Here is a 25,505-nt window from a genome sequence, read left to right as displayed (position 1 = left end):
CGTTTGCATGTTCGTTTAAAATGAATCTGATGATTCATAGATTTCATTTTACAAAATGAAGGATTAGATGTTTTTGTAAATCTTATTTTACCCTAAAAGTCTATCATTCATAGTTAATGTAAAAAAAATATTGAAATATGCTCATGCCTTTCAGTATATATGTAGCATGCATATGACATGTACTTGCATATTTACATATGTAGCATGCATAAATATTCTACATGTAAAAAAAATATTGAAATATGCTCATGGCTTTCAGTAAATATTGAAACACACTCATAATGAATGCAATTAGGAAAATACTACCCTTCCAATATTTATTTTAGTACATTGATGAAGTGAGTTCCACGCTGGATTCATTGCACTTTTGGTCTCTTTAGAAGTTGCTCATTTATTTATGCAATGTTTGTTTTGGTGCCTAATTAATTATTTTATTACATGTTGTTAATTATATTATTAACAAATTAATAAAACAAAAAGAAATTAAGATAGTTAAATCTTTGAAAGAATATAAATCAATTAATGAATATATGAGGTAACATATAATTAATTAGATGATCGTAGGGTAAATAAATTTTGATACTTCTAATAATTTTTTTTTTCTCTTCTAAGATTAATTATGAAATCCATACCATTTATGTTTTGGTAAACATGAATAAACTTTACTATGGTTGATGTATTACTACGGTTGATATAATTATCAATAAATTCAACCGCCCCTTCTTGTTTACGACCAGATCCATGCATACAGTCAAGAAATTTATGTTATCGATGGAAGTGATTGTATACAAGGCGTATAAATCGATTCATTATAGTAATAATTAACTGCTAGCATGGCTGTGTGCTTGATTAGAATATTTACAAAAAGAATAATAATTGGTCATTGAGACTTGAGAGTTTTGATGCGTTCAAAGCTCAAATCGTAAGTTTAGTTTAATTTTTTTATTAAAAAAGAATGTGAAAAAATGTGATTTAAGAGTGTGTATAACTAATGCACATAATGAATGTTTGAAAATTTTAAAATACTAGTATATATAAATTTTATTAATATACTTGTACTAATTAAATGACGAAGCCAATTCAGTTAAATATAAAAATACCGATTTTTTAATGCTATAAGAGTATTGGTTAAGAAACATTTAATACTCTCTGAAAAAAAAAACTTTATTTTACTTTTTAATAAGTATTTTATATTTTTATTTCCTTAATCAATGTCATGGTTAATAGGCCAAAAGATATACAGTTAGCTACTGTTATTTGGCTAGTAAGGTAGTATTGAAGCTTCTTTTTCTTATTTCCTTAATTCCAGGTGCTTTTCCTCATAAGGTGGTTTTTTTTTCTAAAAATAACAGAATTTGCTCCTGAGTTTCGATTAGAAATTGATTCCATGTAAAAAAGTAAAGCACTCATCAATAGATCACGGGTAACTGTTGTTGAATTCCTTTTATTTTCTATTATAGTGCTGTAGTAATATTTTACAGCAATTGTATTTTCAATTTTCTAATATTCATTCCTCTGTACCAATATTACAGCGGGACTAAAAAGTAATGAGGGAGGGGAAAGCAGGTACGATTAAAACGTAGTTTATCAAAGCCGTGTGAACAAAACGAGTAATAGTCAAAAAGTTCAACTCTATCTACCAGCATATTAACAGCTTTTACTATCAAATTTTTACAATAAATTATATACCAGAAAACAAGCAAGCAATATAATAAAAAGTAAAAAATAAATATATAAGACTTATTACTAATTTTATTGTATAAATTGTAAATAACAATAACGTTATTCTCTATTCATTGAACATGCCTTTGATCCTACATTTTTCACGCATAACTTGACTCTCAAATAAACCGTACCTATATGTATGTCTGTGGTTCTCTCTCCTTGGAGGAAGCAGTGCATGGACACACGTAGATGAAGGATGAAGAGATAGATATGCACGTAGCAGTGGCTGATTTGTTGGGTCTTCGGTGCAACACCAACACAATTTATTAAACAAAATTATGTTTAAGGAGAATAAAATTATTATAAAATGATAAAAAAAATTCTGTATATTTAAAATTTAAATCCAAAATCTATAACTAAATTATATATATAATATTCTTTTATTCATAAGAATTAAAAATAATACGAGAAAATTTATAAAACTCTTTTAACCTGTCCAACCAAGCGAGTTATATGTATTCGTTTTGGTTGATGATATATGATATGATAATGTATTGTTTGCTTATAGAGGGAATTATGGGTCCCTTATGAAAATACTAGATTAATTAACTACGTGAGACGTGGCCTCTCGTTGCGTTTGATGATGGAGACACCTGGTAGGTACAGTTACACTATGGCACCTTCTCTTTATTTTTCTTCTTGGATCCGATGGAGTACTATATATAGCTACTTGTATCATCTTGTTAATTACCTACTAGCTCCTCATCGTCAATATTATTATTTCATCACACGTACGAACCGTGAAGAGCACCGTTTGGGCTACCTCTGCATACACGCAGTCGATATTCTATAATGAAATTCATCCACAGTACTGAGGACACACGGATGCATGATCATAATGAAAATCAGGCGTCATCAATTATAGAGTGGGATAACTTAATTTGCCCTCTATTTGTTATATATATGAAAATAAAAAGGAAGGAAGAAAGATATAAAAGAGATGAGATAGAAATATTTATTTTTATAATTTATTTAAGAAAAGTATAGAAAATAAATATTTTGTTTCTTTGAGACCCACCAAAAAAAAATTCACTATTTTTTTTATTTCTTATTTCTACTCATATATATAATATATCTTTTACATTCTATTTTTTTTTTATTTCTACTGTTTTCATTCTTATTTTTGTTCTTTATGTCCTCTTTTCCAAATAGAGGATTAATATTTTTCAATGTGTAGAAACATGGAGAAGGATTTAATCATGAGAAATAAAATCGAATGTTTTATGATGATAAACACATTGATGATATTTATTTATTTCTTATAAAAATAATTGATGTTGTTTTAGAGAAAAGATAATTTTTAAGCATGCAACTTTTTTTTTTACGGAAAGAATATGTAACTTTATATATATATATATATATATATATATATATATATATATATATATAAAATATAATATAATTCAAGAAACAGTATATTATTTTGGTTTCCGCCATAGTATAATTTTTGTTTAATAAAAAATTAAATTGTTAATGTAAATATTGTGATTTTATTAACAATATGATACATTATTTTATTAGCATAAACTTGCAATATTTATGTTAAAAAAATTAATTTAATTTAAATAAAGTGTATACCAGCGAAGATATAGATAAGTCTAACTTTTGATATGCGACAATTTTGTTAGGGTTGGAGGTTCTAGAAATGCATTGAAAAAAACAAGTTTAAACAATTGTTGCTTTAATTGATTCAAGAAAGAGATTTTTGTATGTGATTATATTTAAACAAAACAACGAAATTATTTGAGGGTTTTTTTTAAAGTCCTTTAGATTTAGGATAGTTTGGAATTATAACAAGGCAAGAGCTGTCAATATACCATATTAAATAATTGTTATAATTATATAAACGAACTTTGACGAAAACTTTGTCGTGTAGTGTATTGATTATAATTAAAATTAGCGTCAATTATGCTTGTCATATTGCTGTCACACGAATGTAAACTTGCCATTCAACTTGAAAAATAAGGACCAGGAAGAGATTTACTTTTTTGTTTAGGTTAAGGAAGAAATTTACTTTAGTTCATGTTTTTCCTTTTATCTTAACAACAACAAAATTGAAAACAAAATATTTTTTTTCTGGTATGTTATATTAGGGTCCTTTGAAAGGATGCAAGTGAAAGAAAAGACAATTAAAAAGAAAAAAAAACATATATAATGATATAGTGCATGTTTATAGAACATAGTGTATGTTTAATTCATTTCTCCGACCATTTTATTACAACACGAAGTCCTATACAACTTCAACGAATGAGTATTGAAGGAGGCTAGGAGTTTGTTTCTCAAAACAAAGGTTTAAATTGTCGCAACGAAAATCCAAACATGCATATACTGTGTTTTGGCCCGATGTGTAGTGGATTACTAGTTTGACATGATTGTTATTTCACTTAGTACAAGAACAATTATACAAATTGTGTTATTTATATCATTTATTAATGTTTATATTATATTGATAATAATTATACTTTATCAATATATTGTTATGAATGTTATTTGTAATTGATATAATGTATTTTGTTTTTTTGGTACTCTATTGGTAATGAATTTTTTATAGCATGAGTTTGTATACATCCTATTTATTTCATATCTTTTTGTTACTGTAATTGTGATTCAGACCTTTGGACAACATCATGATATAGATAAGAAATTGTGTATGTTGGACATATTTTGTTGTGCATATTAAAATAATTTAACTGTTTTCCACTAGGTTTTTTTTTTTTTTTTATTGTTTTTCAGTAGTTATTATGTCAGATTCATGATAACTTTGAATGAGATCAATTATGAGAATTGAGGGAATCTTTGGATTTGTATTTGATCATTATCAACATCGACTTTGAGGGAAGAAGAGCCTCACACTCTTACTATTAAGTCTACTGCTACTCAGGATTTTTATGAACGATGGAAACTCTCAAACAGTTCAAGGAATCATTGAACATGCTAACACTTTTTAAAGTTTGTTGGTTACAAGTTCATGACTTTGATGAGAATCAGAAAAGTCATTATTTCTCCATATTCATCAATAACTCAATGCATTTTTTTTACGTTAGTTAGTTGTGTTCGTTAGCATATGGTGAAGATTGATGATCATTAGATACAAAAGAAAAAAAGATTGATGATCATTAATTACCTGATTTTTGAAGATTTTTGTTTCACTATCTTCTCAATTTTGACGTTTAATTTGAAGTTCTCTTATGACACTTAGAATCATAAGTAAACCATTGATGGATATTGTGGCTATTATTACTCAAGAGGAGAAGTCCATGAAGAAGAATAAATCTTATATTATTCAGTTTGCTTCTATGCCCTACAACACTTAGTATTTAGGATGTGAAAAAATATATATATACCAAGAATCCCAATAATGGCAAGAAGGTCGAAAATGCATATCCTAATATTTGGGGCCTAACAAGAAGAAGTTCTACATGAAGAATTTCAAGTACGTACTGTAAAAAGTTTGGACATAGTTGAGTGACTGTTATGTCTTTAAGAAGAAAAACCAAAAGCAAAGAGTTCACGAGCCTAATAAAACTGAGTGAAGTTGAGTATCAAATCATTGTGGATATAGTTTCTTTAAATCTACCCACATTAACTTTTTCTTTTCCGATGTGCGTTATCTCTGTTAGGAGTAATTTAATTTCAATTTTACCTTTAGAATAGATATACTTACAGTTTTGAGTTAGAAATGAAAAACTTGTTATATATTTCAGTGATATGTTAAAACTTTCAAATTAAGCGGGGTCAATATTTTTCTGTTTTATCCATTAAAAAATAAATATGAAAATAAAGTTTATAATAATTCATCTACTTTATTTAAGTGACAGAGTTCACCTCTAATATATTTGTACACATAGGAAAATAAAAAAATTTGATTGGACCAGGGTACAAGTTGTGTACGTTCACAAATCAGAATCCATTTTGTAGCTTTGAGTAATGTCTAGCTAGATAGTTTGATTCTCTTGACACAGAAACCAGCAAGTTGCAAATCAGGTTACTGCTACCTTTGCTTGTTCTTGTCTATCCCCTTTCGAAACGCCATGTGACATCACACGTGGTGCACCCCTGACAACACGAATGTGCAAAACTGCCTCTCTGCTCTCCAATTTGGACACTTAAATGTACATATAATATGTTACTTTATTAAATATTAAAATCAAAACGTGGTGCTTCTATGTTTTGCAACATGGTCGATTGATGATATTTATACTTCCACATATTTCCTATTAATATCTTCTCTTCATCATGTTTGTTTATAGTTTTTTATATTTGAGGTAGAACTAGAAAAGATCAATTTTTAAAAGTGACAACCAAGTTTCGGTTTTGTTTAAGACTTTAGAAGCATGCTTTTAAGATTGAAGTGCACGTCTCTAAGCCAAACCAAATATAATATGCAAGCTTGCCTAACTACAGTGCGACTTGAAGTTCGACACTAACCTATCTTAGACGTTTGGAAAAGAATAAGAGTAAAAAATTAAAAGAAAAGATCATTTAACTAAGAGAAAAAAGATTATATATCAACAATTTAAAAAGTTTTATAAAGTCATTAAATTATAATTTATCATATATCATAAATTTATTGATTTATAAAATAATTATCATAAAATAATTCAAATGATTATTTCTCACTAAATGAGACGGTAGAATTGTTTTACACAGTAAGTGTATAAACATTACATTTATTAACTAATTCCTTTCTCTTTCTATTTATACATTTAAAATTCTAAATAGTTATAGAAATTTAAAATTTATTAAAATTAAAATGAATGATTGATTCCAAATATCAACATTTTAAAATTAAGTCCCCCTCTTTAAAATAAAAAGGTTAAATATTAATATTATTATGTTAATTTAAGTGAAATTGAACTGAATTCTTTAAGAAATATCTCAAATTTAAACATTAATGATAATAAAAGCATTATTTAAAAGGAAATTTTCATTAAAAATCATTAATTAAATTTTTTGTTAAAGATTAATTATCAACAAAGTTAATAGATATTTTATGTGATATGAATAGAAAATAAAAAATGTTAAATAGAATAGTTTTGTTCAAAAACTTATCTTTCTCTCCTTTTTTTAATAGTAAATTTCTTCACAAAAAAAGAATTTTGCTGTTGTAATTGAGACTTTTTTATAGCATAATGGGCTAATTTTATCAACAAGTTTCTTTTACATAAAAAAAATTGAAGCCATGCAAAATCTTATTTGAAGAAGATTTTGACAAATATTACCTAAATTAATGACTCCATGATTATTGTCCATCTAAACACATAATATCAAGATATTTTATTATTATTGAAACTCCTGATCATTATGGTGGTGTGATTAAAGTTATTGAAGGATGATGAGGAGGAAGTAGATTCTTAAATTGAGACTGGGACCAAGGGATCCTAATCATCGTTCACATCTTCTTTCTGTAAAGATTAAGCTCTGGCTTTTGACCATTGACCAAGAGGCACGTGCACCGCATCCTTCTTTTCGTTCAAAAATGCAGAAACGATGATTTCGGCGACGCACGTGCACTCCCTTGTCCCGACATATACTAACATAATCATGCCTTAACTCTCACCTTTGCATTATTTATTGCTCCCTTGATTTGTTTTTTTTAATCTGCTTTGAATATATCCCCTTTACCCCTTAATTTAATCCCACGTTAATGATATCATATAAATTCATTCAAGTGGTACCCACCTTGCACGTGACATTGCCTATACTCTAACTTGAATATAAAGCTCTTTTTAACCTCAATGGCAGAAGCAAGTAGTAATTTATTATGACAATTGACGAGAATAATCACAAGTGTTGCTTACTCGACACCGCCATTTAACATGCAAGGATTAAAATAATAAAATTAAAAGCTAAGCAATGGTATAGTTTGATTTGATTCTTTTTTAAAAGAGACATTAATTGTTTTAAGAGTGTTATGTAAAAACTAAAAACTAAAATAATTTAATATGTTGATTATGATACTTAATATTAATTTGCCTTTTTAATGCTTCGATTTGTATATGAAAATTATATTGATATTAGTTCTCATAATTTAAGAACTAAATTTCTATTACATGTTTCTAAAATTTAAAAAGATTTGACTTTTCTGGAGTCTGTTTGCCCCGTAGTTTTTGTTGTTGTGTTTTTGTGTAGGTTGGCCACAGTCCACAGGGTCTCCCCTTGATCGAAAAAAAAGAAAAAAGATTTCAACTTAATTATTTAAAGATCAAGGTAGATATTTATGTTTTAAAAAAATAATACTACTTATGAAGAACCAAAAACATGGGAAAGAACACAGCATGACATTGATTATATATAGTCACGTTTTAAACAGGAGAAGAGAGACTGAGGTCATACATAAGAAGAGAAAAATGAAATGAACAGAAAAAATATAATTTAAAACAGAAAATTAAATTTCTTTTCCTTCTATATTTTCAATTCACATTTCAAGTATTTTTCTCCCTTACTTTCTTTCTTCTAAATCTAATAGAGGACATGTCTTTAAGAAAAGAAAAAGTTATGTAACAATTAGTCCTTCTGTAAAATTTTCTCTCGAAAATGAAATTGAAAATAAACTTGACAAAGTATGGTAAGAATAGGGTAGGTGTCTTACTTTGATTAAGTAGACCTAGTTTATTTATCAAAGATTTGAGTTTAGCTTATTTATTTAAAACATATCTGATACCTCTCGTAAATCTTAATTTAATTAACCTTTTTAAATGTTTCATCCAGCTTAAAAGCTTATTTAATAGTCTGACCTCATGCTGTGAAGGCTCTTTAAATAATCTAAAGTATATATTTTTTCAGTTAAGTAGACTTTTAATAAAGATCTTTACTTAATTTGTTCAGTAAATTAATTTAAGTCAGCTTAAGTGTTCTTCTCCGAGCTATTCATATCTCTATTCATAATGATAGATTTTCAAGTAAATGAATATATGCACGTGGTAATTATGTATGTTTAGGCATATCTTCACTTCTTTTTTTGGTGAATTTCACTTTTTTTGCCTTTAATACATCATAGATATTGGGACTCATATTTATAAGATTTTGGTTATTTTAAATTCTCGATATTAGACTTGTAATTTATGGCGGGGTATTATTGTAATGCAATTTCTAATTTATGGCGGGGTATTGTTGTAATTTGTGTAAGTTATGAAGGTTTTTCTCGCACAGCAGGGGAGAAGGGGACACATATCTTAGAGATTTAAGTAACTCATTTCTTGATACAGTTTTGTTAATGATTATAAAATTAAGATAAAAATAATTAAACAGTATAACATTCATATTATGAATGCACCTTTCTATAATTCTTAATAAAACCTTTTTATTTATTAATCTCTTAATCATTATTCCAAGGTACTAATTAGTAACCCCTATGGGAATGTGGCACAACTGGGCTTTATATGAGTCTTATGTGATGTCATTAATAATGACTCATTATAAGGTCAAGATTTTTTTTAATGCAATATAAGGTTTAAGACTTAAGTGACATAAAGCATAAAAAGAAAATACTTAAGAGACATTTGATGGGTTGATTGTAGACCTTATTGCTGCCCAAGCTCAGCCACTTGGGGTGGGTCAATATAATAAGCTTTACACATTTCATTTACAATATGGCAGGAAAATTATTTGTGTTCTAAGTTATAACAAATAAAATTTTTTTTTAATGAAATTATAATTTCAACTTACAAATGCTTTGAATTTGTTTTAGTTTTGTGAAGAAAAGCATAAACTATTTAAGATGAAATATATATCAGTTTTAAAAGGTTATTATAATTAGTATTTATTTACTTTACTTTATTGTTTAGCGATGTCAATGGTATATACAAAATATAATGCTATTAAGATGATATATATATATATATATATATATATATATATATATATAAAATCCGAATCACAATAAGTATCCGACCATGTAAAAGTAAAAGTCTAAAACAGGTGTTGTCGTGCTAATTGCTCCATGCCATTAAGAATGAGGTAGGCAACTTCAAACACGGCCCTTAAAATTTAATGCAATGCAGCACTGGTCGACTTCATTTGGACATTAACTAAGGGGCTTTGTTATTTTCACAACAATTTTCTAAGTTCACCTTAACCTTTTCAATTTCTTTTTACAAGAATACCTTTGACCACCTTTTCTATTGTATATCTCGACAAGATTTCTGAGATGCAAAATGAAACACATTTTTGTTGTGATTTTCAAGATATACAATAAAACATATTTTCGTTAAAAGTATTTTTCATCATTGTTTTTGAAACGTTGGAGACAAAGTTAAAAATAAGGGGTGTGGGAATAGAAAGAAACTTATATTTGGTAGAGTGAAATGAAATTTTAGAATAAAGTGTAAAAGTATATATCTCACCTATTGTTCATTTTACTCTTTTTTTCACTGCAAACCAAAGAAGACTTAAAAAATAGTCTTATCTAAAACCTGAACCAACACCGGGCTTAGTTTCTAACCTGTTGTGTTTTTTGGGTTGTAGACAGGGCAATTTCTTCTTGCACCCAAAAAATTGCTTCCGTACTTTTCTAGAGTATTCTTTTTACCTTTTGGATTGGCCAATCCAAAATGTAAAAAAGGTGTAACCAATCAGGAACGTAAAGAACCAATCTAGATTGGCCAATCCGAAAGCCATTATAGGGTGCAGAAAGTAATTGCCCATGTCTACATATTTATTGGGTTTTTATGTTATGGGTTGTAGACTGTGTCCACGCATGCTACATGCCTTTGTTAAAAAACGAGACGAGTCTATGATTTTCAGAGAATCTGTACTTACTACTCTTCCTACACAAAAGAAAGAAAAAGAAGCAAGAAAGAACATTCTAATAATTTATTCAAAGAAATATTAAGAACGGTTGAGACTTGATTACTTAATAAAAAAATGGTGATATTTCTATTTTATTTTCATAATGTTTTTAAATCAACTATATTGTAAGATATATTGAATAAATTAGCCATACTACCTTTTAAGAGTAAAAAGTTAAAATTACTTCATTATAAATTTTGATCAATAGTTTTATAGTTCAGAAAAATATTATGAGATATATAAAATTAAAATTAGACCCCAGTAAAGATAGTGAGCGACACTTCTCAAATTTCTAAACGTGGTGCTGGTGAAGCTACTAGAAAACGCGTATATCTCACCGTATTGTATAATTTATGCAACTTATAATTTTGATGTCACTTGATAAGATCTGAAAAGGACATTTTTTTTTGTTTAAGTGTTATTTTTAATTAAAAAACAAATTATTAAAGAGCGAAAGAGATAAAAGAAACAAATTATTAAAACAATAATAAGTATTTCCGTTAAATCTTATCCTGTACATGATAATTCATATTAGCAAACATAAAAAGAAAATATATATGCATGTTTGATTTTTAGGTATAAAAGTATTTTTCAAAGGATTTCTTATTTTGACTTTTGTTTTGTTTTTATCAATTAAATTTAGATTGAAACGGGTACACAACATTTTTAATCACAAGTATTTATGAAGTTTGTAATTTCACAAGGCTTATTATTATATAGTATGATCATAATCCAGAAAAGAACAAAAGTAAATTCTTGGTAGATGGTGGAGCCATTGAAATGAAAGCAAATGGCAAAGAAGTTGATACATAACACTACGACCCCAGCACCATTTGGCAATCGTCACATGCCATAAAAGTCCAAACCTGGCCCTCCCCAATTCAACTCTTCCCTTGGAAATCCCGATTAAAGCAGTAATACAATAGTCTTTGAACCAAACACTTGTGAAAGTCCCAAAAGAAAGCTTTGAAAATTATCATACACAAACCTTTTCTTTATTCCTTTTACAATCTTAAAGTCTCTATCAACACAATTCATAAGCTACCTTATCATACGTGTGTACTGTGATATGCTATTCATTGGATTTGAGGTTGCTTCTTCTTGTTGTTGATAGGGAATTGAAGTTTTTGTAGCTTGGAACAATCAAATGGATGCAATCCAAACCGAGAAAATCTACGTTGCTGTTGGTAATGATGTGCAAGATGGACTTAAGACTTTGAATTGGGCTCTCAAGAAGTGGAATTCTCATCCAATTTCCATTGCTGTTCTCCATGTCACACACAATAGTACCAAGGATTATGTCTATACACCATGTAAGTTGGAGTTATGTTTCAGCTTTAATTTTGTTTGTTTGTTTGCATTGAAATTTTATTGGTTTTAGCTTAGTTTTGTGATTTTGTTGCAGTTGGGAAACTTCCTGCAAGATCTGTGAGTGAGGAGAAACTACAAATTCTCAGGAAAGATGAGCAGGATAAAATCAACAAGCTGCTTTCCAAGTATATTGCTTTTTGTGGCAAGGTATGTGTGTGTACATTTTAGTACTTCAATAGTAGTGTTCTTACTCAGATCTAATGTTTATAGTGATTTAGTCCAATTCCTGAAGCTTTGGTTTTTAATCGTGTTGAATGCTGTTGTGTGATCTGTGTAACTGATCTCAACGAGAGTAGCATAAGGCTTTGTTGTTGTATTCGGATCATATGAAATGAAGTTAGTGGTTCAGTCTAACTATAGTCTTCTGTTTCTGCATATTACAGGTGCCAGCAGAGATTCTTGAAGTTGAGAAATTTGATGAACCTATGCAAAAGCGCGTCATAGACTTGATCTTTGGTCTAGGAATAACCAAATTGGTCATGGGATTTTCATTCATGAAGCCATCCATGTACTCTTTCATTTCCTTGCTCTTTTTCTTCTAAATTTTTTTGCAAGCTATACTGAATTCTCTTATTTTCCTTTAACAATTTTTTTCTTATGGGTCAGGAAATCTAAAGGTGCTATTAGTGGATTGTTCTATGTTCATCAGCACAAGCCTTCCTTCTGTGAATTGTTCATTATTTGTGGAGGGAAGCAAGTTTTCCTCAGAGGAAAAAATGATGAGAAAATCATGGAGGATGATCGCGGGGTCATGAGTGCAAGAATGAGAGATAAGGTAACTTTCAAAGATTGGTTAGACAAGTGGTTTAATGACAAAACCAACGATTCACAAGATAGAAGTACATCACTTTCCTCAACCAATTTGGAGTCCCCTCTGAACCAAAACCAGTGGGAATTTTACCTCCAGGAAATTGAAAAATACTATCAAGAATTGTTGTCTTCGAACTTGGAGGAAGGAAACTGCGTGCTAGAAAATGACGACTCACAGATTGGACCAATTGAGCCACATGTCACTGAACACAACAATTATGATATGGTAACTTCTAAAATATGTGGCCTTGATTAATGCTAATATTTATCTTCTTTGTTCCCTTTCGTTTTGTTCCTTCTAGAGAGTTGTTAGATGATTGGTTTCACTTTTACATAAATGCATGATAAAATTTGTTTTTATTGTACACTATTGAAAAAGAACTTGCGCCTGTTTGTGAAAGTCTAAATTTGATGTGTACTAATATCTTAAATTAAAAAAATTTCTTACTTTGACTCTTGTTAGCGTTTGAAATGAATATAATGTAATATAAATTGAGGGCACCCTTTTCAAACTTTTGGTCGGTTTAGTTTACAAGATACGGAAGCTATTTTCAAATGTTGATCTTGCCCTAAAGCCGTGATTAGCTTTTTATGTTTGCTTTTGGACCCAAAAACAAAAAATTCTTAAATAGTAGATGTTTGAAAATATACTAAAATATAATTTATATGTGCCTTTGATCCCTTTTGTTAGTTCACATGGTGTGGATGGTGTATTAATATTTGTCAAAAATATTGCCTAATTTTGTGTCCTACTCAGAGTGCTGCGGATAAAATTGAGATCCTGAAAAATAAGCTTAATGAAGCTCAGAAGATTATCCAATTAAAGAGGAAAGAAGCCAAGGATAATATAGAGAGGCATACTAAAGCTGAATGGGCAATTTGTTTATGCAACAGTCGGGTAATATTCTATTCTAAATCAGTTTAACTTGGTAACACATGCAAAATCTTTCCTCTCTCCGTCTTTAATAAATAGTCAAAACAATAAATGAAAGATACAACATTGGCCACATTAATTAAGCCTGGAATAATAAAATTTATATTTATGATCTCTAAATGTGCAGTACTTTTGTCATCAAATTATTCCCTTAAATGTGTGTCTATTGATCAAATTAATTCTTGAAATTAGTAATCAAACAACTACCTTAATTGAAAAAATTACTGAAATAAATATAGTTTAATTGGCAACATATAAGCTTGTGTGGAGGGGGGGAGAGACCTAGCCTAGATGTATTTTAAGTATGATTAAGGTTTAAAAGCTAATAAAAATGTCACGAGGTCCCACAAAGAACCAAAAGCACACATTATAGTAGCAACAAAATATCAATAAAAAAATTAGGCATGTTAATTATGTAACATGTGAAAATTAAAAATTAAAATGTCCTTTAAATTAAGATACTTCTTAGTTGTAATAAATTAACAAAAAGTGTAATTAAGAAGAAAAGAATTCACTATTAAGCTATATATATTATAATAGAGAATTCAAAAGATATAATATAAGACAAAACCAAATGTATACTTTAAATTCTTTTAATTAAAATTAGTATGTTGTTTCAATAAAATATGTTTAGCTATTTTATAAATTAAGGAGACATAATAATAATAATAATAATAATAATAATAATAATAATAATAATAATAATAATAATAATAATAATAATATAACTCTTAAAAGTTATATCTACCATCAAGCGTATATATAAATTAGCACGAACTATTTTAGCTAAACCAAAATATTAAATTTGAGTTTTGAATATCTTGTTAAATATTTGGAGGAAGATACATATAATTTACTCAAATTTGGTCAATTTAATCTGACTTAGCATAATTATCACATGTAGATACCTTGCTTGAATACTAACAAAAATTTAAGATTACAATTTTTTTTAATATTAATTATTGATTTTACTTTTGAGCATTTGACTAACTAACTATACCTTCTAGGGGTTAATTTATCTAATTTTTTTTTCTGGCATGAAATTCACGTAAATTCCTTATCTATTAACTGGTACTTGTTAGGCCGAAGAACTGGAAAGTCGAATACGAGAAGAGGCGAGTGCAAGAGAGGAGCTAAAGAAGGAATCAGACGCAGAGAAAGAGCAAACAGTGGAGATGAAAACGGAGCTGGAAGAGAGGAAGAGGAGCCTGAGATCCCTGACGGAAGTTCAATCGGAGCTCTCAAACAGGCTTCAAATATGGACGTTGGCGAAGACGCGGGCGGAGACGCAGCTGGAGAAGGCGGTGGGGGAGAGGAGCGAGATGGTGAGGGAGATAGAGGAGCTGAGGCGGCAGAGGGACGTGTTCAATCGGAGGATCGAGTTTTGCAAGGAGAAGGACGCCATCGGAATGGCCGCGAGCCTCGCCGAGATGACGTGCTGCGCATTCAGGGAGTACACCGAGGAGGAGCTCCGGTTGGCGACGGATAACTTCTCCGACCGCCTCAGGTTCAAGTCCGGCGGGGATTGGACTAATGTGTATAGAGGACGCTTTAACCATTCCTCTGTTGCTATCAAGATGCTTCCTTCTTTGTCACACCAACATTTCCAATCCAAGGTACAAATATAAGTATTTAACGTAAAGTTTATGTTATTCTATTTTTTGTTATGGGAACTACTAAAATGAAAGTATAGTTCTCGTTAAACAACAACTTAAAAAACATTTATAAGAAAGTTTGGTCTAAATATTAATATGTAACATTGATTTATTATATTTTAATTTACTAGAAACTTGCGTAATACACGATAAATTACTAAATAATTTTCAACTAACATATGCCAATAGTCTTGATTAATTTTTATGTAATGCTTATTTGTATATTTGAATTTTCAAAAATAATAATAACATTCAATTCATAATGCACATGCCATTACAAGCAAAGTGTTTGTGTGATTGCTTTAGTTCTTTTAGTGTTTTTAAAGAAACTTGCACTGTTACACAAGAGTTCCAATATTCATCAAGAGCCAACACATTTTCAAGTTCAATTGGGTTAACATTTTGCTAACCTACCAACCCTTAACAGATCATGGGCCAGCCCATCAGACTTTGTCAGCGTATTTTGACACTCCAAATAAATTATAAGAGTCGCATTATCATCATCAAACATGCTAAATTAAATGGTTATCTTAAGTCTTTTTTCCAAAAAAAAAATCTAGCTATTTGAGATTTTTTTTTAAAAAAAATATTAAAAATAATAAAATGTCTTCTTCCTCAGCTTGGATTTACTAATTTATCCTGCATTTTTCAGGTGAGGCTTCTTGGTGATATTAGGCAACCTCATCTGGTTGCCATGGTAGGCTTTTGCTCCGAGCCCAAATGCATAGTTTTGGAATACATGGGCAATGGAAGCTTACGTGACATGCTGTTTTCTAGGAGAAGAAACCGGGTCTTACGATGGCATGACCGAATACGAATAGCCACGGAAGTTTGTTCGGGTCTGGGCTTTCTCAATGCAGCTGAGTTGAGGCCCGCTATTCATTGTCATTTGAGCTCATCAAAAATCCTCTTAGACCGCAATTTGGTTGCAAAGATCACGGGCTTTGGGCTTCTTGAATGCCATGATGAGCAATGTAACGTTGAGTCAGATTTGCAAGCCATAGGGGTTTTGTTGATACATCTTCTGACGGGAAGAAATTGGGCCGGGCTCGTCGAGGAGGTGATGACAGTGGATATGGATAGGAAGGCTTTGGGTAGTGTTCTTGATGAGATGGCTGGACAATGGCCATTGGATCTTGCAAGGGAACTTGCTGCCCTGGCTATGAGGTGCATGTCCATCAAAGCCAAACCCAACTCAGAACTCAGCATTGCTAGGGTTTTAGAGGAACTCAATGAGATAAGAAGAAACGGGGATGAAATAGTTGAAAGGGAAGGGCCAAAGACAATTATTGGTGGATGTATAGATAGGGCAGGTTCCAGTGATATGCCTAGTGTTTTCCTTTGCCCCATACTTCAGGTTAGTCTCTCGATATTTTAATTTTTATATAAGTCAGAGTATATTTGGATAAACTTCTCCATGAGTATTTATTGTCAAAGAAAATAAAAAGATCAAATATAGTATTAAATTTCTTCAACTAAAATTAAGCTTTTTTTGAGAGGAACTAACTAAAATTAACCTATGCGCACCTTATCTTTTAGAGGATTTAAATGAATAAAAAAAATCTATAAAAGTTAGATGTATTAGTTGGTTTTACTTTATAAAAGAAGTTTAATTTATTTTATATAAGGACCTAACCTAAGTATAATATACATAAATATTTCTCCTGGCCAGCTAGATATGATTTTTCCTTTATTTATTTGTAATGTATATTGTATGTTGCAAAATTGCATGACTAATCCTGATGAAATTCGAAAAAGCCACTAGCCTAGTGATATCAAGAATGATCATATGTTGAGTCCCGCACATACAAACAGGCAAAAGTGGAGTTACATTTTATGTTTGGTAATAATCCTTGAACTTAAGGTTGTGTTCTTGTGTTGTTGACTCTGCAGGAGGCAATGACAAACCCACACGTGGCAGCAGATGGATTTTCTTATGAGCTAGAAGCAATAGAACACTGGCTGCAGTCGGGGCGTGACACATCACCAATGACAAATTTGAGGCTGAAGCACACATTCCTCACCCCTAATCACACCCTTCGTTCCCTAATTCAGGACTGGCAGACCAACAAATCAACCTAGAGTTACACATTAGTACTGAATTCTTTTTAGGTTAAATTAGTATTGTTGTCCTTTAATTTATTATTTATTATTTAAGTTTAATTTAGTTTTTAATTTTTAAAACTAATTCAATTTAGTTCTTTAATTATTTTTTTTTCTTTTCAATTTGGTCCTTTAATTTTTAAAATCGATTCTTTTTTTTTAAAAAAATATATATATTGTGACAGTTTAAAATCATTTAGTGACAGTTTTGAATCATCATTAGATACAATTTCTTACCATTTAGACTGAAAAATCAAATTAAATCGATTTAAAAAATTAAAAAATTAAATTAAACCCAAAAATATTAAAGGATCAAATTAAACCTAAATAATAAATTAAAGAATCAAAATACTAATTTAACCTTCTTTTATTTCATTAGATCATATGTACAGATAAAATAAGGGTTGTGACTGATTTTTTTATTCGCAGTTCCACTAATAGACCATTAGCTCAAGAGAAATACTAACAACATAAACTCTAAGACACTTATTACTTAAAAAGCAACCAATTGAATTGGTGAGTCATGGGCAGATTCAAGTCTAAATCTTTCTAATCTTTGACTTACCATTCTTTCCTTTGACAGTGACTCGCTACAACTCTTTCAAGTATTAACTCAATGTGAAACTGAAAAAATGGAATATTTATTGATAAAAAAACATAAATACGAGAGTACATTTTTTTTTCAGCAGACACTTGACGTGTGAAACAACTATCAACTATGAAATTTTCCAAGCATAATAAATATTCTATAGCTATAAGTAATCAGTCTAAGTCTATCATCAATCTAATGTCACTATAGTTATATTACACATCCTTGTATAATTTACCTTCGTCCTCATGAACAGCAACATCTTCTAGTCCCACGGAAGAGAATAAAGGAATAATAGACATATCCCAGGAGTGGCCTTTTTCTTGAAGGAATGTTACCAGGATTAAAATTTGAGAGTGAACCAAGCATTAGACTCCCAAGCATTTGAAGCAACAACAACACCGCACAACTTTCTTTGGCAGCGAATATTCGGATTGCAGTGAGGGATCAGTGACAATGTCTTCAGCTTGCGACCATAAATACACCCCTCGTTCTTCTTGACTGCCAGGGACGGTGTTGTCCAGTAGGAATGCCACCAACAGTGTAACCACCATGTTCAAGGACATAAGAGCATTGATTGCAAAATCAAGCTTGAACATAGAAAATGATAGGTTAGCTCATATTCATCAGAAGAGGAAACAAGTTATAGCTGAATTTACAAGAAAATCAAGCAAAAGTAAAGATTTGTCATTAAGGACAAATTTACATGATACCAGTTTCAATCAGGATAAATCCGCTAGGATGTCAGAGGCTTGTGAACTAAGTCAAACTTAATTAATAATTGACATATTCAATTATAAGCTATACAGACAGCCTTTCTTTTGTTTGTTCCTTTGATTTTTCATTTTTTACATTTACGGAAAAATGTACTTACTTGTTTAATGCCTGAACGGAATGGCCCACTTGATGCTGCTGCATAAGGAACCAGATAACTGGGCAGTATCAGACTTGACTCGGCCTGGTATTGTTGAAAATAAGCAGGGATGGACATGCCAAGGAACAGCGAAACGCCAACTATTGTTATGTTCCTAAAGCTGGCTGATTTACTATACTGTAAATTTGAGAGGCCCAATGCTGCAGTAAGAGCCCACATGAAACACAGTACAGAAGCAGCCAAGGCCTGTGGAATGGAAGCAAGAAGGGCACCCACTTTCCCTACAAAAACAAGCAAACAATAGAGATTGGACAAGACAACAAAATAGCCTGTGTGTTACACACAATCTATCTTATATTAACAGTCATATTTTGAGACTCAAATGCACCAAAATGATGGAAAGGAAAGTTGGACAAGAATATTGAATTCAATTATGGATTTTTGTCTCAAAGTGTTGTTATTTTACCTATAAATGAGAACAGGATCACGAAAGCTGCTCCAACTACCACTACCTTCCGACTTGCCACCTTTGTGATGTCAATTGTGTGCGTGTTTTCTGTCAAGGTTGTTGCGCCGGTACCAGAACCCCAAAGACCAGCCAATATACTACAGAAACCCTCAAGTGCAATTCCTCGGCTCACAACTCCGGGAGTTGGAGGCCTCGAGTTAACTTGCAGAGATGTAGCACGATAAGTTCCAACCTGGAAAAAGGATATGTCGTTTACATAGTTACAATTACAGTATAATCTCCTATGTAATTGGTTTGATCCTTGCTTTCTACATGAAAATTCATCATAATATTTAAATGACAATAATCATGCCTTTCAAGTCTAAGAAAATCAATCATATTCAGAGGGCGGGGACCTTGAGTTTGCCTAAACCCATACAAATGAGGATAGTTCTGTGAGTGGGTGTGCATGTGAACAACTTTCTTTAATTTAAGACATATCTTTAACATTTATGAAGATTTTGCTAACTCCATTTTGAATTTCAGTCTAAAACAGATGATAATTTGCAATTGCAAGCATTTAAATATGATACTTACTGAATCCACAGAGGCAACCAGTGACACTATGACCATGATTATGGAAGTCCTAAAATGGAAAATAGGGATACCCCATTGTAAAGGGTAAGGAATTCTGACCCATGCAGCAGTAGACAATGCATTGGAAACATCAGTCCTGCAATGCTTCATGGTATACGCATGTTTTCTACATGCATCCAACAGAATGTTTGAACTTGGTATATCTGGATTGCATCCTTTGTAATTATATGCTCCCCCAGCTGTTAAAAAGGATGCATATATCCAAATTATTGTCAAACTCAAGGGAACCTGAAAATATTAAAAAAGTATGTTATAAGAATTTTTTCTTATACACGCACATGCTAAAGGGAGGACTTAGTCAGCGCTGTCCACAATTACTCACATAAGAAAAACTATAATGAAAGCATGACATAGCTCATCAATATGAAAAAAGAACAAGTAACATATTAATTTAAGATACTTACAGCATAAATTCGAAATAAGTGGCGCCCAAAGATAGATATTCCTCGAAGATACTTCAAACAAGACAAAAAAAAAAGTAATAATGAGTTTTTGAACACTGCTGAAAATTGAAATCGTTTAATAATAAAAAAAAGCCCATGATACCATACAAGAAGAAATTTTACAAATTATAACAATTAGAAAACCATTTCTGATACCAAATATCCTGGATTGGTGCTGCTTGAAATGCATGCATGACTCACCAGAGTGAATATTAGAACCAGCGCTATCTGTGGAATGGTAATTTCGGGGCATGAGCCTGCTTGTGGAAAACCATAACTGAAGAATGCTAAACCTACAGCAGCAACAGTTGGGGCAACCACAATTGGGTTGATTAACCTACAATTGTAAGGAACAGATTAGACTCAAGTCTTTACAACTCTCTTTCGATAAAAGTTCAGTAGCTTCTATAACTTAATTGATCAATGCAAGTTCCTTTTATGCGTATGTGTCACACCATAAATATTAAGCAGGGCAACAGAGCAGCAAACAAACAAAATATAAAATTTTACTAAATTGAATGCAAGATAATATTTATGAACATAAGATATGACATGTAACTTCTTACCTGAGTAGAATAGACATTAAACCACTAAATCCCAGGATACATTGGAATACTGAACCAACAATTATAGCTCCTTGGAGTTCCCTCATTATGTGTCTAAATTTCTGCAATTAAAATATGCAAGCTTCAATATGTAAACTGACAATATATAACAACTAATAGAATAAAAGTAAAATTTTCATGTGATTTATCAACAACAGGTTAAAGGTTCATATTCTGCTGACAAAAACTGACAATGCAGAAGTCTGTTAAGAGTTAACAGATACATAATAGCAGAAAGAATAAAGGGAAAATTATGCCGGTGATTCAAATATATATAAATTTAAACTTTAAACAGTAAACAAGTCATGTGAAAATTAACTCCTAACTACATTCTCTGAAGTACTTGCATTTCAAAGTGCAGATAGTTTATGGATTTAGATAACTTAATATTATTTTTAATGCCTAAACTGAAAGAGACTGAGAGTGATGTGTTAATGAATTAACATTTTGCGTCTGTCAAATAAGTAAATGAACTTACATGTTCAGTAAGATTCCGATATTCTTGAGCATTTATGATAACTAATGCTGGTGCTAAATACACAAATGAGCTCCCTTGAACTAAAGGCAGTCGGGTACCAAAGTAGGAGTGCAGTATAGTTGTGATGCCAGAAAGAAACAGTATTGTAGAAATTACGGTAGCAGTATCCTTCTGTGATCAGCAATTAATGTAAAATGAATAGATAAGAATATGAAAAACTATCAATTTTCTTAAAGTAGCAGGCAATAAACAGTAAATAAGAGCATATGCTTACATCTGTTCCACCCATGACAGGTACCATGACTAATGGAATCAATACAAGAGAACCAACCAACGATAGATAGTGCTGCAGGCCATAATAGATAAGAGGTACTGCAGTTGAGAATGCAAAGATGTAAATGAAAAAGAGGTAATAATTTTTTGGCAATTTACAACGACGTGATCTGAAGACTAATATTCTAAGATAAAGATCATGTTTATGAGGGGGAAGGGCATGGAATTTAGCTTTCCATGCCTGGGTAAATAATTCTATAAATTCCTGTAAATTGTAGACATTCTTTTTCTCTCTCTTTCCTAATTTTTTTCACATTCATATTCTATCCTGTAAATTGGAGAGTCTCCTCTATGGAAGGGATCCGCAATCAGTCATGGAAAAGAACAGTAGCAACTAGAGAGATTAAAGCAGTTGATGGCATTTATGCCAAAATCCAATCCAAATAACACTCACACCATCCTCCCTCTATTCTTAAACAAGATAGTACTCATCACCCGCAGACCAATTCACGAAGATATAAATGAACTTATTGATGAGCTTCAGAACATCCAAAAAAAGGAGGTTAGCAACATACCATTCAGGCATTCACATTGCTGAACATGCAGCATTATCCAACTCAAAAATTATAAAGATAAAAAAAAAGCACACTCCCTAGAGACATGAATTTTTCCACAGACACACGCATTCAAGTCCAACCAGAAAATTTTCAAACCATCCAAAACAAGCATTCTCTAAAACATACACTAAAAAACCAAACAAATCAAGGGTAAAAAAGAAGAACACAAACTAACCAATCCCGGGATTCTCTTTGAGCCCGCACTTCAATCCCAACGGTCCCTGCCACCCTCCATCAGCAACCTCCTCCCCTTCATGAAGCACACTGACCTTAACATCCCCATTTCCCTCCTCCCCCTCCTTTTCCTCATTCACAGGAGCCACTGCAGAAACTCCATGCCCATTCCCATTCCCATTGAAACCAACTTTCCTCTCACAACCCTCATTCTCCTTCTCTTTCCTCCCTCTCCCATCCAAAACAGCACCATTCTCACCCCTCATTGCTCCTCCATGAGTCTCTTGTTCGATCTCGTTTTGCCTCGTTCTCCCCACCACCGGATCTATCTCTATCTTCGGAGATGACCCTCCTCCTCTCCTCTCTAAAGCTTCAAACTTTGCACTTCCACTTGACCCTGCTTCCCCAGAGTAATCTGACACAAAACCTGTTCTTTTCGCCCACGACCGTAACTCTCTCGGGTTGTGCTCGCTTCTCGGCACAAAAGGGTCCACTTTTTTGCCTGCTAGAGTAACACCTCCCTGCTGTTTCTTCTTCCCAGTGCTACCCCTCACACTCATCGCCACGTTTCTGTTCAATGATTCTGAGTTCGACCCAGTTTCCATTGTCACTGATGAACTCTACCCAGTTCGGTATAAAAAAGAAAGATGAGACTTTTGGAGGCACAGTGGAAGCAAAATGGTGTGAAAACGAACAAGAGAGTTCAGTGTGAAACAGTTGAAAGCGACCGTGGAACGAAGGAGGGAGAGGAATTTACCGAAACGTCCCTATGGAATGACCGTTGATAAAGGAGGTGTTAAGTGGAGTGTAGTGTAGCAGCTGAATGAGTGAGGAAGCTTGTTTCCATTCTCTCTCTCTCTCTCTCTCTCTTGGGCCCTTGAATCAGACAAATTGAATGTGCGTCATTTTTTATTCGGTGGGAATGATGATGAGATTTATTACAATGTTTGGCTCTTTGCTTATGGTTTAAGTAATCTTCTTCTGCTGTGACCAAATTGCAAGCTCAAGGAGTGGGGTTGTTCAGTTCAATTGATTAAACACATGAACACGATGATGATGACATGATAGAAAGAGCAGAGCTAAATCGGTCCAATCCCAAGTTTTTTTTGGTTTTTTTTTTCGGTTTCATGAGGCAAGGTCCAATCCCAAGTTTACTCATGGTGATGATAAGTACTTAATTTCTATAAAAAAAATGAATTACATTTCACAATATAACATTATGTATATCATTCGATTAAAATAAGTAATTAATAAGGTTAGATTTAAATAAATAAAAAAATCATTATATATGGTCCAAGATTAATACTTTTTATACACATTATTTTTTTCCTTGAGATTATGATTGTTCAAAGATTTCTAAAGTTATTTCTGGGAAAACAAATTTGAAAATGTAATATTTTTTTGTGTGTACAAGACTACAAGCTACAAGTTATAAAAAAAAATAATCACCTCTTTTTAAAGTTGTCAATAAAGATTAATTCAATTAATTAATAAATAAAGAATCCACATCTTATATGAAAGTAAGTTTAATTCTTAGGATTAATGGAAAGACGTTATTGGTAAATAATATATAAATACTCTTTTAAGTCTTAAAATTTATTTTGATTTCAATGAACTTACTATATTCAACATCCCTAAACTTTTTTTAATAAAGATAAAGATCTCTAAAAGTTGTTCATGGGAAAATAAATTTGAAAATGTAACATTTTCGTTGTACAAGTTATAAAGAAAATGAATTTGTCCCTTTTAAAATGAATAAATGTAAAGTAAGTAAGTTTAATCATTAAAAAAGTTGTTGATATTTTAACATATCACATGATTTGATATATATATATATATGAACTGGTTTTGCATATCAATATTTTTCAGATTAAAAATTGCAAAATTTAGGCATGTGAAAATCTATAAATTGTCATTGGTAAACATACTTTGCACAACATTTGTCATTTTTATTCTTAATTTTTCGATCTCAAATTCAATTTTAATTTTATTTTTTTGTTGCTAAATGGATACTAGCCAATTTAATTTGTACCTTTATTGTAATTACAATTTCATGTAAAATTATCAATCTTCTCCTTCTAGTTAAAATCCTCCATTTTTCCAATGTTTTTACAACTACCAAATAATCCAACAATAAATTTTATGCAAAATTATCAATTCCTTACTACCAAAAGCTCTAAAAAAAATTCCTATGTCTCTACTACCAGGCAAACAACTCTTGGGAGCCCTCAAATTTTAGTAGTAATGTAAAATCCAATAATGTGAAAGTGGAAATGTAAGTTTCACAATTTTTATTTTACTAAATTTGGCCTAAAAAAACACTACACTTTATTTTGATGAAGGAGAGAATTCTAGTAAAAATGCAAGTCAAGCTTACTATGGAAGAAAATAGGCTTCTCGTTCAAGCATAACTCATCAAGTATTACAAGTAAGCAATCCAAGGAAAGAAAAATAAGTGCTTGGAGAAAGACATCATGGGTAACACATGTAAAACTTTTTTTTTTTACTTAATGTTAGTAAGTTAAGTTTTAAAAAATTAGTTTTGATTTTTAAAATTTTATTTTGATACTTTTTTATTTTCCATAAAATATATTTATCGTATTTTAAAGTTTTAAATAATTAATTTAAATTTATTTTTTAAAAAAATTATAAACTTCTGAAAAAACTTTGTAATGCATCATCTTCAAACTTCTAAACTCTTAATTAATTTGTTAATAACTTTTAGTTTTTATGTGCATCCTATCACTTTTGCAACAATTTTAAGATAAATTTATCTTATTTTTTATATTTTGAGAGATTAAATTTTATTTTTTATTTTTTAAGAAGGAATATGTGAACACCACATATTTTTATGGAAAAAATTAAGTACTTGTCCAAAAAATTATATATAATTATCATGCTAGATTAATTAATATCTTGACAAGTTAGATGAATGTCAAGAATAATTTTCATTACCTAA

General features: G+C 31.0%; 2 protein-coding genes across 5 annotated transcripts; one reads left to right on the top strand and one right to left on the bottom strand.

The window, feature by feature from the left end:
- Nucleotides 1-11,368: 11,368 nt before the first annotated feature.
- LOC100797367 (putative U-box domain-containing protein 50) lies at nt 11,369-17,448 on the top strand. 2 transcript variants are annotated; one of them, XM_006587512.4, is made up of 8 exons: nt 11,370-11,828; nt 11,921-12,033; nt 12,270-12,394; nt 12,493-12,922; nt 13,454-13,594; nt 14,713-15,246; nt 15,938-16,642; nt 17,179-17,448. In XM_006587512.4, the coding sequence occupies exons 1-8, from the start codon at nt 11,663-11,665 to the stop codon at nt 17,365-17,367; spliced, it is 2,403 nt and encodes an 800-aa protein (XP_006587575.1). In that variant the 5' UTR covers nt 11,370-11,662; the 3' UTR covers nt 17,368-17,448. The 2 variants fall into 2 exon arrangements, with proteins under 2 accessions (XP_006587576.1, XP_006587575.1); XM_006587513.4 differs by lacking the exon at nt 13,454-13,594 and having other exon boundaries at nt 11,369-11,828.
- Nucleotides 17,449-18,013: 565 nt separating this feature from the next.
- LOC100819227 (nucleobase-ascorbate transporter 11) lies at nt 18,014-23,530 on the bottom strand. Of its 3 annotated transcripts, XM_041005060.1 has the most exons (11): nt 23,304-23,528; nt 22,548-23,166; nt 21,757-21,854; nt 21,483-21,653; nt 20,966-21,066; nt 20,601-20,736; nt 20,361-20,411; nt 19,897-20,184; nt 19,318-19,552; nt 18,852-19,132; nt 18,014-18,567 (listed from the first exon to the last, which is right to left on the bottom strand). In XM_041005060.1, exons 2-11 carry the CDS (start codon nt 23,149-23,151, stop codon nt 18,346-18,348), a joined length of 2,187 nt encoding a protein of 728 aa, XP_040860994.1. In that variant the 5' UTR covers nt 23,152-23,166; nt 23,304-23,528; the 3' UTR covers nt 18,014-18,345. The 3 variants fall into 3 exon arrangements, with proteins under 3 accessions (XP_040860994.1, XP_006587574.1, XP_003534242.1); XM_006587511.4 differs by having other exon boundaries at nt 19,996-20,184; nt 22,548-23,530; XM_003534194.5 differs by having other exon boundaries at nt 22,548-23,526.
- Between the last annotated feature and the right edge of the window lie 1,975 nt (nt 23,531-25,505).

This window comes from Glycine max, chromosome 9 (assembly GCF_000004515.6).
Source record: "Glycine max cultivar Williams 82 chromosome 9, Glycine_max_v4.0, whole genome shotgun sequence".
Classification (NCBI taxonomy): domain Eukaryota; kingdom Viridiplantae; phylum Streptophyta; class Magnoliopsida; order Fabales; family Fabaceae; genus Glycine; species Glycine max.
This window is presented reverse-complemented; position numbering and strand designations above follow the sequence as displayed.

Excerpts from the sequence above, each read along its gene's own strand:
- LOC100797367 (XM_006587512.4), top strand. The coding sequence starts at position 11,663 with ATGGATGCAATCCAAACCGAGAAAATCTACGTTGCTGTTGGTAATGAT. Across the intron at positions 12,923-13,453 it reads AACACAACAATTATGATATG|AGTGCTGCGGATAAAATTGA; the intron begins GTAACTTCTAAA and ends TGTCCTACTCAG. Across the intron at positions 15,247-15,937 it reads ACCAACATTTCCAATCCAAG|GTGAGGCTTCTTGGTGATAT; the intron begins GTACAAATATAA and ends TGCATTTTTCAG.
- LOC100819227 (XM_041005060.1), bottom strand. The coding sequence starts at position 23,151 with ATGGAAACTGGGTCGAACTCAGAATCATTGAACAGAAACGTGGCGATG. Across the intron at positions 21,654-21,756 it reads CTGTCATGGGTGGAACAGAT|AAGGATACTGCTACCGTAAT; the intron begins GTAAGCATATGC and ends TGCTGATCACAG. Across the intron at positions 19,553-19,896 it reads TGGTTGCCTCTGTGGATTCA|GTTGGAACTTATCGTGCTAC; the intron begins GTAAGTATCATA and ends TCCTTTTTCCAG.